General features: G+C 43.0%; 1 protein-coding gene across 3 annotated transcripts in view; it reads left to right on the top strand.

The window, feature by feature from the left end:
* LOC127912164 (epidermal growth factor receptor kinase substrate 8-like protein 2) overlaps positions 1–12166 on the top strand; it is a 161682-nt gene that overhangs the window by 60264 nt on the left and 89252 nt on the right. For 2 of the 3 annotated variants that reach the window (XM_052481053.1, XM_052481054.1), the window contains exons 2-3: positions 4657–4723; positions 5964–6010. In XM_052481053.1, coding sequence (XP_052337013.1) covers positions 4689–4723; positions 5964–6010 — 82 coding nt within the window. In that variant the 5' untranslated portion in view covers positions 4657–4688. Of the gene's footprint in view, positions 1–4656; positions 4724–5638; positions 6011–12166 lie in introns of those variants that run through there. The other variant, XM_052481052.1, reaches the window with a different exon arrangement.

Here is a 12166-nt window from a genome sequence, read left to right as displayed (position 1 = left end):
CAGCCCCTTGTTACCTCACCTCAGCCCGTTGTTACCTCAGCCCGATGATGATTCCCTATATACAGTACTTTTTGACCAGGGCCGAAGGGGTAGGGCCCAATCAGAGCCCTTCTGCTTGGTAATACCTGTACCATATGGACACCCAGCTGACAGGTAGACTGAGCCAGTACCTGACCAGTCAGTCAAGCACTTAATAGTAGCAGCTAATAACCAATGAGTGACATCAGACCTACCCTGGGCTCTCAATTGTAATCAATATAGCACAAGCTAATATAAAGGGATGCTTAGAGGAGAAGGCTACTCAGGTAAACAACCATTTAAAGAAGGAAGGGAAGAGTAGAGTGAAAATAATCCTCTTCTTGTAAAAAAAAAAAATGAAAAAAAAGTAGGTATTTTTTTTCCCACCAAAATACAAAATGGCGATTTAAAAAGTTACTGAATGAAACTCAAATCTGCAGTGTGAAGCAGACACCTGTAACGTAGACACAGGGAGTCAGGAAGAAGGTGCAGTTAGTGGGTTTAATGAAGAAAACAAACAAACAAACAAACAAAGACCGGTACAAAACAAGAGAAGCGTCTGGACATGGAAACACAAACAATTACAACCCGATGACTGACGGAACAGAGCGCTAGATAAATGGTAAGCAACGAAGTCCAGGTGTGAGTAAAGATGGATGCCAGGCCCGGTGGTTAGTCGACCGGTGATGTCGAACATCGGAGCAGGAGTAGACATAACGTAACAAGACTTTACTTCTCGTAAGTCAATGCATTAAAAGGCCCAATGCAGACATTTTTTTTTTATCTCAATATCCAATCATTTCTGAGTAACAATTAAGTAACTTACTGTGATTTGTTTTCCATTAATATGGTGAAAAATAAACAAAAATCGCTTCTTAGCAAAGAGCTATTTCTCAAGCAAGAATGTTTCTAGGACTGTCTGGGGGCGTGGTCTGAGTGGGGAGGGGAAAACTGAAAACTAACTGTTATTGGCAGAGAGGTTTGGAACTCTCTTTCCTATTGGTCTGTTAGCTAATTTCCCGACCTGGTGATGTCACCAAGCAGGTCAAAACTCCATCCCTCCAAAAACAGGCTGAAACTTCAGCTGGTCTTTTCAAACAGCTCTTACACTAAAGGACATTATCATCATTTTCACAATTTCACAATATTATTCCAACATCATAGAGTGGAAATATATATATTAAAATACAGGAGAATCACGTTTTTGACTGAACTGGGCCTTTAATATTATCTTTGTCTCAGATCTGTTTGTGTTGTCTTGCTAACTCCTATGGTGATTTTGTAGCATACACAGATCAGGGATCAGGCCGTACTAATATCCAGACGAGTTTTACACTAATCATTTACTAATGACACCATTATTTATGGTGTCATTAGACGGAGACACATTAGACATTACATGATTACGTCATCGTTACTGACTGTCTTGAGGAGGTGCCATCAAGTCTGACGAGAGGAAAGGGATAGTTTTTTAAAATGTTATTTTTTTTTTACACAGTTCCTATCATCAAGAGATAAAGAGTCATTGCTCTACTGTCCTTTGGTCATGTATGTTTTATTATTATATTATTATATTATTATTATATTATTATTATTATGTTTTCTTAAGGCACAGTAAATGAACTAATAGTTAACTTAACTGGCTGTTATTTACTAAGTTATTTGCTGAGAATGTTTCTTGTTTTATTACCTACACCCGAAAATAACTTTGGGATATTTAGATTGGCGGTCACTCACCAGAAATATGATCAGAAATGAGATTTCCCTGACCTGGATCCTGTTTGAAGTTCCCAAGGCAGCTCTATTCAACCCGGGGTCTGAACCAAAACACCAATGCATAAGCTGACAACGGCTCTTAAAGAAGTGGAAACCAAGTATGCTGCTCTGTACCATAGTGGTCCTTCTGTAGCTCAGTTGGTAGAGCATGGCGCTTGTAACGCCAGGGTAGTGGGTTCGATTCCCGGGACCACCCATACGTAGAATGTATGCACACATGACTGTTAGTCGCTTTGGATAAAAGCGTCTGCTAAATGGCATATATTATTATTATTATTATTATTATTACCATCACTCATTCATATATCTTTATGTACATATTCTTTATTGCCTTACACTTGTGTCTATAAGGTAGTAGTTTTGGAATTGTTAGCAAGATTACTTGTTGGTTATTACTGCATTGTCGGAACTAGAAGCACAAGCATTTCGCTACACTCACACTAACATCTGCTGATCATGTGTATGTGACAAATACAATTTGATTTGATTTAAAAACATAGCAAATGTCAATTATATATGCTCTTTTAATAGTAGGCTAATAGTAGGCTAATCATATGCTAATCGTAGGCTAGAGATTGTGTGACAGTGCTGTTAGCCCTATTGTGTCCTCCTACCACCTTAGAGGCCCTGTTATGCCAAATAGTGTCATCGTCCCCTCGCGTCACAATGGGATTGGATGAGCTAGTAGCGTCTGTTGCTAAATCAACGGTGCGAGTTGAATTTTGGAGATCATTACAGCCAAAATGACATTCTTTTCATCCTTGCTATGTAAACAAAGCTGATTTTCCCCAAACAGTTTCGCTGCTTAAGATGGAAATATTGTTTTTAACTACTTTTGGGCTTCTTATCATTTCAACAGGTATGTCATAAACGGTTGTTAGTCATAAACGGTTGTTAGTCATAAACGGTTGTTAGTCATAAACGGTTGTTAGTCATAAACGGTTGTTAGTCATAAACGGTTGTTAGTCATAAACGGTTGTTAGTCATAAACGGTTGTTAGTCATAAACGGTTGTTAGTCATAAACGGTTGTTAGTCATAAACGGTTGTTAGTCATAAACGGTTGTTAGTCATAAACGGTTGTTAGTCATAAACGGTTCTTAGTCATAAACGGTTCTTAGTCATAAACGGTTCTTAGTCCCAGCACTCTGACCCACCCAGCACTCTGACCCACCCAGCACTCTGACCCACCAAGCACTCTGACCCACCCAGCACTCTGACCCACCCAGCACTCTGACCCACCCAGCACTCTGACCCACCCAGCACTCTGACCCACCCAGCACTCTGACCCACCCAGCACTCTGACCCACCCAGCACTCTGACCCACCCAGCACTCTGACCCACCCAGCACTCTGACCCACCCAGCACTCTGACCCACCCAGCACTCTGACCCACCCAGCACTCTGACCCACCCAGCACTCTGACCCACCCACTCAGCACTCTGACCCCCCCCATACTGGTCCCCCATGGGATTCGAACCTACAACCCTGACGTTGTACTGAACCACACGGAAATCTGAGGAAAATGCTACCGGAATTCTATCAACACGTCTCCTGTGCTACACTCGCATTGAGGACCGAGGGTCATTGCTACTGCTTCTTCCTGGATAGCTACAAGGCCCTCCCTTTGGAAAAAAAATCAGATCATTCCTCCATTCTACTCCTCCCCACTTATAGGCAGAAACTTAAGATGACAGGAAGGAGGTGAGGGCCTGGCGGAGTGGTGCCAGGAAAACAGCCTCTCCCTCAACGTCAACAAAACGAAGGAGTTGATCGTGGACCTAAAGCAGACAGCAGAGAGAGCACACCCCCATCAACAGGGGCTGCATTGGAAAGGGTCAAAGTCTTTCAAGTTCCTTAGCATGCACATCGCTGACAACCTAAAAAGTTCTCTACTGAACTGTTGGAGCCAGGAACACAAGCATTGTTAGATATTACTGCCCTGTTGGAGCCAGGAACACAATCATTGTTAGATATTACTGCCCTGTTGGAGCCAGGAACACAAGCATTGTTAGATATTACTGCACTGTTGGAGCCAGGAACACAAGCATTGTTAGATATTACTGCACTGTTGGAGCCAGGAACACAAGCATTGTTAGATATTACTGCCCTGTTGGAGCCAGGAACACAAGCATTGTTAGATATTACTGCACTGTTGGAGCTAGAAACACAAGCATTGTTAGATATTACTGCATTGTTGGAGCTAGAAACACAAGCATTGTTAGATATTACTATTACTGCCCTGTTGGAGCCAGGAACACAAGCATTGTTAGATATTACTGCCCTGCCAGGAACACAAGCATTGTTGATATTAGATAGAAACACAAGCATTGTTAGCATGGAGCCAGGAACACAAGCATTACTGCACCTGTTGGAGCCAGGAACACAAGCATTGTTAGATATTACTGCCTGTTGGAGCTAGGAAGACAAGCGTTGTTAGATATTACTGCCCTCTTGGAGCCAGGAACACAAGCATTGTTAGATATTACTGCCCTGTTGGAGATATTACTGCCCTGTTGGAGCCAGGAACACAAGCATTGTTAGATATTACTGCCCTGTTGGAGATATTACTGCCCTGTTGAACACAAGCATTGAGATATTACTGCACTGTTGGAGCCAGGAACACAATGCATTTTGCTGCACCTGCGATAACATCTGCAAATCTCTGTACCAATAAACTTGGATTTGATTCTGTCAATGTTTAAGTGAGAAGACGTTACGGTTGTGTAACCGATGTTGATTGTTTTAGACGTAGTCTATCGATATATATATATATATATATATCATCTATAGAATTAATCTTGTGGGAAACGTCCTAGGCTCGGTTTAGTAAACAAACATGATGTAATTTCTCTCTCCTCTCAGCCTCTCTTCTTCTCCGGCTGATGTCTTAGATCATGAGTATCCTGGGACCTCCGATAAGGCAGGCCAAGTGAGTGACACATCCATTTTCCATCTTTTAATAGATGCCCTTTCCCAGACTTCTAGTTAAACACGGTGAGATATACTAGGTTAGTGATTTTATGTCAGACTGGGTGTGGGTCAGGGACTCCTGGAGGACAGAGAAACCTCTGTTTCTGTTGCATGTTTGCTTTCCCTGGGTTCCTGGCTCCAGCTTTCCTCTCTCTCTCTCTCCTGCCCCAGCTTTCCTCTCTCTCTCTCCCTCCCCATGTGCCCCATGCCCCCTCTCTCTCTCTCTCCATGTGCCCCAGGCCTCTCTCTCTCTCTCTTTCTCTTTCTCGCTATCTCTCTCTCTCCATGTGCCCCCCTCTCTCTCTCTCTCTCCATGTGCCCCCCCCCTCTCTCTCTCTCTCCATGTGCCCCAGGCCTCCTCTCTCTCTCTCCTCCCCATGTGCCCCTCTCTCTCTCTCCATGTGCCCCAGGCCTCCCCATGTGCCCCATGCCCCCCTCTCTCTCTTTCCTCAGGCTATCTCTCTCTCTCCATGTGCCCCCCCTCTCTCTCTCTCTCTCTCTCTCTCTCTCTGTCTCTTCTCTCTCTATCTCTCTCTCTCTCCATGTGCCCCCCCCTCTCTCTCTCTCTCTCCTCTCTCTTTCTCTCCATGTGCCCTTTCTCTCCACTCTCCCCCTCTCTCTCTCTCTCTCGCTATCTCTCTATGTGCCCTACGCCCACCCCCCCCCTCTCTCTCTTACTCTACCTGTGACCCACGCCTCCTCTCACTCCCTCTCTACCCGTGACCCACGCCTCCTCTCTCTCTCCTTCCCCCGAGGCCCATGCCTCCACTCTCTCTCTCTTTTTCTCTCTCTCTCTCCTTTCTCTCAATGCCCCACGCCTTCTCTCTCTCTCTCTTTCTCTCCGTCTCTTGCTCTCCTTCTCTCTCCCTGTTCTCCATGCCTCTTCTCTGTCTCTCTCTCTCTCTCCGTCTCTTGCTCTCCTTCTCTCTCCCTGTTCTCCATGCCTCTTCTCTCTCTCTCTGGGCCATATGCTCAGAATCTCAGGACTAATCTCTTCCAGTCCTGTCTGGAAACTCTTACTCACTGTAGCCCAGTGTGAATGTGTAGCGCGACTGATTAGTGATAGATAGTGTTTGTAGTACATTGGTGACATTTTGGATGAGTTTGAGAAAAACAATCGGAGAAGCGATGAAGGGCAGACTACGTAACCCTGGTAACCCCTCCTCCTCCTCTTCCTCCTGCTCTTCCTCTCTCTGCAGTGGGGTGGCCAGATCTGACAGCAAGATTAGCGCCAAGGCTCTATATGGTAAGTGTGTGTGTGTGTGTGTGTGACACGGACACAGGAGAACGGGTTTACTACTGACTGTATATTAATATGTGACCGACCGGATCATATATAGCATATTTGAAATTGTTTTTATTTTATTTTTTACATTGGATTAAAGTAGAGACTCAGAGCTATATAATGGTATATCATACACTGCATTTGAGCAACAATGGGAAAGTAATTCTGCTTTAAAAGTTGATCAACTTTTTTTAAGCCAATATTTTTGACACACTTTCTGGAGAGCTCTACTTTGTCTACACCCATTCAGCATCATTCACACCCTCTTAATATTATTATTATATTATATTATTATTATATATTATCTTAAGCCTTAGCCCCGCCCATCTCTTTAAGGGTTCACACCCTCAAGCCGTAGCCCTGCCCATCTCTTTAAGGGTACACACCCTCAAGCCGTAGCCCCGCCCATCTCCTTAAGGGTTCACACCCTCTTAAGCCGTAGCCCCGCCCATCTCTTTAAGGGTTCACACCCTCTTAAGCCGTAGCCCCGCCCATCTCTTTAAGGGTCGATCTGAATGTACTAACAACAGCAGTCACGTTAACTTGCTAGCTACTTCCAGACATCTAAGTGAGAGAGAAAAGCTGACGGAACATTACTTTCCTTAGCAGAGCTGGTTAGGCTGTTTTCATGTTATCCAGAGAGTTGGTGACTGTAACTGTGCTGCCAGATTGTCCGTTCCAAATTCAGAGCGTTTCGTTTTCAGACCGGATGCTCTGGCTGATGAGTTTACTGAGGTTTACTGACAACGGCCATATTCCACGGGTGTTAAGGGAATTCATCAGTTATTCTGCACACTCAGATGAGAGTCGGAGCAGATGACCAGACTGAATTTACGAAAGCACACGAAGTGTGTCTGGTTTCTTTTCTGTGTTTTTGTGACACGGACACATGGCAACGTGTTTACTACTGTGTGTGTGTGTGTGTGTGTGTGAGAGAGAGAGAATGTGAACTGGAATGTTATATAATGTAAGTGTTTTCATATACTCGCTCCTCAACGTTATCTACCTGTCACCTCTTAGTAGTATTCTGTTATCAGTCATTATACACACATCACATACCTGGTCATACGGGACCATCGTTAAAATACCTGGTAAGGGATTGGTTTAAAATACATCCCAGATATTCCCTTTAGGGATTGGTTTAAAATACATCCCAGATATCCCCTTTAGGGATTGGTTTAAAATACATCCCAGATATCCCCTTTAGGGATTGGTTTAAAATACATCCTTTAGGGATTGGTTTAAAATACAGATATCCCCTTTAGGGATTGGTTTAAAATATATCCCAGATATCCCCTTTAGGGATTGGTTTAAAATACATCCTCAGATATCCCCTTTAGGGATTGGTTTAAAATACATCCCAGATATCCCCTTTAGGGATTGGTTTAAAATACATCCCAGATATCCCCTTTAGGGATTGGTTTAAAATACATCCCAGATATCCCCTTTAGGGATTGGTTTAAAATACATCTCAGATATCCCCTTTAGGGATTGGTTTAAAATACATCCCAGATATCCCCTTTAGGGATTGGTTTAAAATACATCCCAGATATCCCCTTTAGGGATTGGTTTAAAATACATCCCAGATATCCCCTTTAGGGATTGGTTTAAAATACATCCCAGATATCCCCTTTAGGGATTGGTTTAAAATACATCCCAGATATCCCCTTTAGGGATTGGTTTAAAATACATCCCAGATATCCCCTTTAGGGATTGGTTTTTAGGGATTGGTTTAAAATACATCCCCCTTTAGGGATTGGTTTATATCCCCCCTTTAGGGATTGGTTTAAAATACATCCCAGATATCCCCTTTAGGGATTGGTTTAAAATACATCCCAGATATCCCCTTTAGGGATTGGTTTAAAATACATCCCAGATATCCCCTTTAGGGATTGGTTTGAAATACATCCCAGATATCCCCTTTAGGGATTGGTTTAAAATACATCCCAGATATCCCCTTTAGGGATTGGTTTAAAATACATCCCAGATATCCCCTTTAGGGATTGGTTTAAAATACATCCCAGATATCCCCTTTAGGGATTGGTTTAAAATACATCCCAGATATCCCCTTTAGGGATTGGTTTAAAATACATCCCAGATATCCCCTTTAGGGATTGGCAGGGTCCTCGTTGATACCTAACAGAGACAGGCAGGATCTATACCGCCATGCATTCTCCATAGACAAAGAGTTCAATCTTGCTTTCATTAGACCAGAGAATCTTGTTTCTCATGGTCTGACTCCTTTAGGTGCCTTTTGGCAAACTCCAAGCGGGTTGTCATGTGCATTTTACTGAGGAGTGGCTTCCGCCTGGTCACTTTACCATAAAGGCCTGATTCGTGGAGTCCTGCAGAGATGGTTGTCCTTCTGGAAGGATCTCCCATCTGCACAGAGGAACTCTGGAGCTCTGTCAGAGTGACCATCGGGTTCTTGGTCACCTCCCTGACCAAGGCCATTCTCCCCTGATTGTTCAGTTTGGCCGAGCGGCCAGCTCTAGGAAGAGTCTTGGTGGTTCCAATCATTTTTTTGGTACCCTTAACCAGATCTGTGCCTCGACACAATCCTGTCTCGGCGCTCTACAGACAATTCCTTCAACCCCATGGCTTGGTTTTTACTCTGACATGCACTGTCAACGTATGCTGCCTAATATAGTGTGTTGCCAGCAATTCAATAATATTTTTTCACCAAAATAAGTATTTTTCATTAAAAAAAATAGATGTAGCCTACTCTTAGTCCAACTGTCTGTCTGTATGTATGTGTGTATGTACATGCTTTTGTATAATAATGTACATACCAACCGTCTGGTTGAGCAAATTTGTACGAAATTTTTCTTTTTTTTGTGCCTTTTTGCATTTAAATATTTATTTTCATAATCCTACTCTTCAAGGTCTTTATTATTTATTTTCATAATCCTACTCTTCAAGGTCTTTATTATTTATTTTCATATTCCTACTCTTCAAGGTCTTTATTATTTATTTTCATAATCCTACTCTTCAAGGTCTTTATTATTTATTTTCATATTCCTACTCTTCAAGGTCTTTATTATTTATTTTCATAATCCTACTCTTCAAGATCTTTATTATTTATTTTCATATTCCTACTCTTTCAATGTCTTTATTATTTATTTTCATAATCCTACTCTTCAAGGTCTCTACTATTTAATTTCATAATCCTACTCTTTCAAGGTCTCTACTAAACAGGACTGGTGCTATATTAACCCCTCACCAACAGAACTCATGCCTTTTATCCCATATCTTATGTGTCTGGATTGTTTTGAGTGTTTTAACGTCCATCTGAGTGGACAAAGTTACACGGCCACAACACTGCAGCCCCAAAATAATACCAATTATGTCAATTAATGCAGGAGGGGGAGTTGACCAATCAGGTTCAAGTGAAAATGTAAAATATATATATATATATATATATATATATATATATATATATATATATATATAGATATACAATTCTAAATCCATTGTCAAAACGTGCTCCACCACCCGGTTGAGGATAGGGTGTGTGGGCTACTATGTACTGCACGCATTTGTGTGGAGGCTTATGTGTGTGCGTGTGTGTGTGTGTGTGTGTGTGTGTGTGTGTGTGTGTGTGTGTGTGTGTGTGTGTGTGTGTGTGTGTGTGTGTGTGTGTGTGTGTGTGTGTGTGTGTGTGTGTGTGTGTGTGTGTTTGCATGTATCAGTGTGTGTGTGTGTGCCTAAATATACACATACTGTTACCTTAGCAGGCAGGGTTCATGGTCTGGTCCGGTCTGGTCCGGTCTGGGTGTGCCTGTTATTAGACTGTGGTTGGAACAGGGTGTGGAGTCACATTCATGTCTGGCAGCCATGTTGGATAAAAGAGCCATTGACGAGGAAAGAGAGGGACAGGGGGTGTGTGTTTTGTGTGTGTTTTGTGTATGTCTTTTTTCTCCCTTTCGTGCACGTGTGTGATACGCCCTTGTGCGTGCGTGCGTGCGTGCGTGCGTGCGTGCGTGTGTGTGTGTGTGCGTGCGTGCGTGCGTGCGTGTGTGCGGGTCCTTGTCCGTCTGTCTCCACCCATTCCCTTCCCAACCTGCCTTAGTTTCACTGGTCCCCCTCCTGCATCACCTTCCAACCAGACCTGGGTTCAAATACTATTTGAAATCTTTTCAAAAACGTTGATCTTATGCTTTAGCCTGCCTGGAGTATCAGGTAAGGGGGGTTTGCACTTTTGTAACTATCTCATTAGTTCCATTGCACCAATCAAGCCCCGCTCACATATTTTTAATGATTTCAAATAGTGATTGAACCCATGGTCTGCTTCCAACCTTTTCAGCCTGTCTGCCATTGAACAGCCCAGCAGCCCCAGTCCCCAGAAGGACAACCTGAACACCATTCAGTGTTTCCTTGTTGGTATACCGGTATAAGTTCCAATATTCATGGTTTTTTTTTTCAACTGTGGACAGAATCACTTAAAAATAATTTGTGATGTTGATGCCCTAAAAAAAAAAAAGATTTAAAAAAAAAAAAAAAAAAACGTGACAGAATTTGTTTAAATTCAAGACATCTTGTGCTACTGTTTGTCACGGTCTTATGTTGCTACGGAATTCAGTGATGGTGTTCTACGGAACTGTTGATGAAGAAGAGAGGAAGACCTTTCAGTGATGGTGTTCTACGGAACTGTTGATGAAGAAGAGAGGAAGACCTTTCAGTGATGGTGTTCTACGGAACTGTTGATGAAGAAGAGAGGAAGACCTTTCAGTGATGGTGTTCTACGGAACTGTTGATGAAGAAGAGAGGAAGACCTTTCAGTGATGGTGTTCTACGGAACTGTTGATGAAGAAGAGAGGAAGACCTTTCAGTGATGGTGACCTTTCAGTGATGGTGTTCTATGGAACTGTTGATGAAGAACAGAGGAAGACCTTTCAGTGATGGTGTTCTACGGAACTGTTGATGAAGAACAGAGGAAGACCTTTCAGTGATGGTGTTCTACGTAACTGTTGATGAAGAACAGAGGAAGGAAGACCTTTCAGTGATGGTGTTCTACGGAACTGTTGATGAAGAACAGAGGAAGACCTTTCAGTGATGGTGTTCTACGTAACTGTTGATGAAGAACAGAGGAAGACCTTTCAGTGATGGTGTTTCTGTTGATGAAGAACAGAGGAAGACCTTTCGTGAACTGTTGATGAAGAACAGAGGAAGACCTTTCAGTGATGGTGTTCTACGTAACTGTTGATGAAGAACAGAGGAAGACCTTTCAGTGATGGTGTTCTACGGAACTGTTGATGAAGAACAGAGGAAGGAAGACCTTTCAGTGATGGTGTTCTACGGAACTGTTGATGAAGAACAGAGGAAGACCTTTCAGTGATGGTGTTCTACGGAACTGTTGATGAAGAAGAGAGGAAGACCTTTCAGTGATGGTGTTCTATGGAACTGTTGATGAAGAACAGAGGAAGACCTTTCAGTGATGGTGTTCTATGGAACTGTTGATGAAGAACAGAGGAAGGAAGACCTTTCAGTGATGGTGTTCTACGTAACTGTTGATGAAGAACAGAGGAAGACCTTTCAGTGATGGTGTTCTACGGAACTGTTGATGAAGAACAGAGGAAGACTTTTCAGTGGAACCCTGTGGTGGTATAGAGTGAGGCTATTTTCTAACGGTCCCTTGGCTCGTTGGATGGTGAGTGAGATCGCGTAGCAGATGGTAACTGTTAGAGACACCTTCTCTCTGTAGGGTGGCCAGCAGGATGGCCAGCAGGGTGACCAGCAGGGTGACCAGCAGGGTGGCCAGCAGGGTGGCCAACAGGATGGCCAGGGACAATACTGTATGCATGTGTGATATTCAGAGAGACTTGGTTTGTAAAATCTGTAAGGTAGAGACAAAGCTGTTTAATGGACCTATCAGGTAGAGACAAAGCTGTTTAATGGACCTATCAGATAGAGGCAAAGCTGTTTAATGAACCTATCAGGTAGAGGCAAAGCTGTTAAATGGACCTATCAGGTAGAGGGAAAGCTGTTTAATGGACCTATCAGGTAGAGGCAAAGCTGTTTAATGAACCTATCAGGTAGAGGCAAAGCTGTTTAATGGACCTATCAGGTAGAGGCAAAGCTGTTTAATGAACCTATCAGGTAGAGGCAAAGCTGTTT

The sequence above is a fragment of the Oncorhynchus keta genome, chromosome 26 (genome assembly GCF_023373465.1).
Source record: "Oncorhynchus keta strain PuntledgeMale-10-30-2019 chromosome 26, Oket_V2, whole genome shotgun sequence".
NCBI classification, from domain to species: domain Eukaryota; kingdom Metazoa; phylum Chordata; class Actinopteri; order Salmoniformes; family Salmonidae; genus Oncorhynchus; species Oncorhynchus keta.
This window is presented reverse-complemented; position numbering and strand designations above follow the sequence as displayed.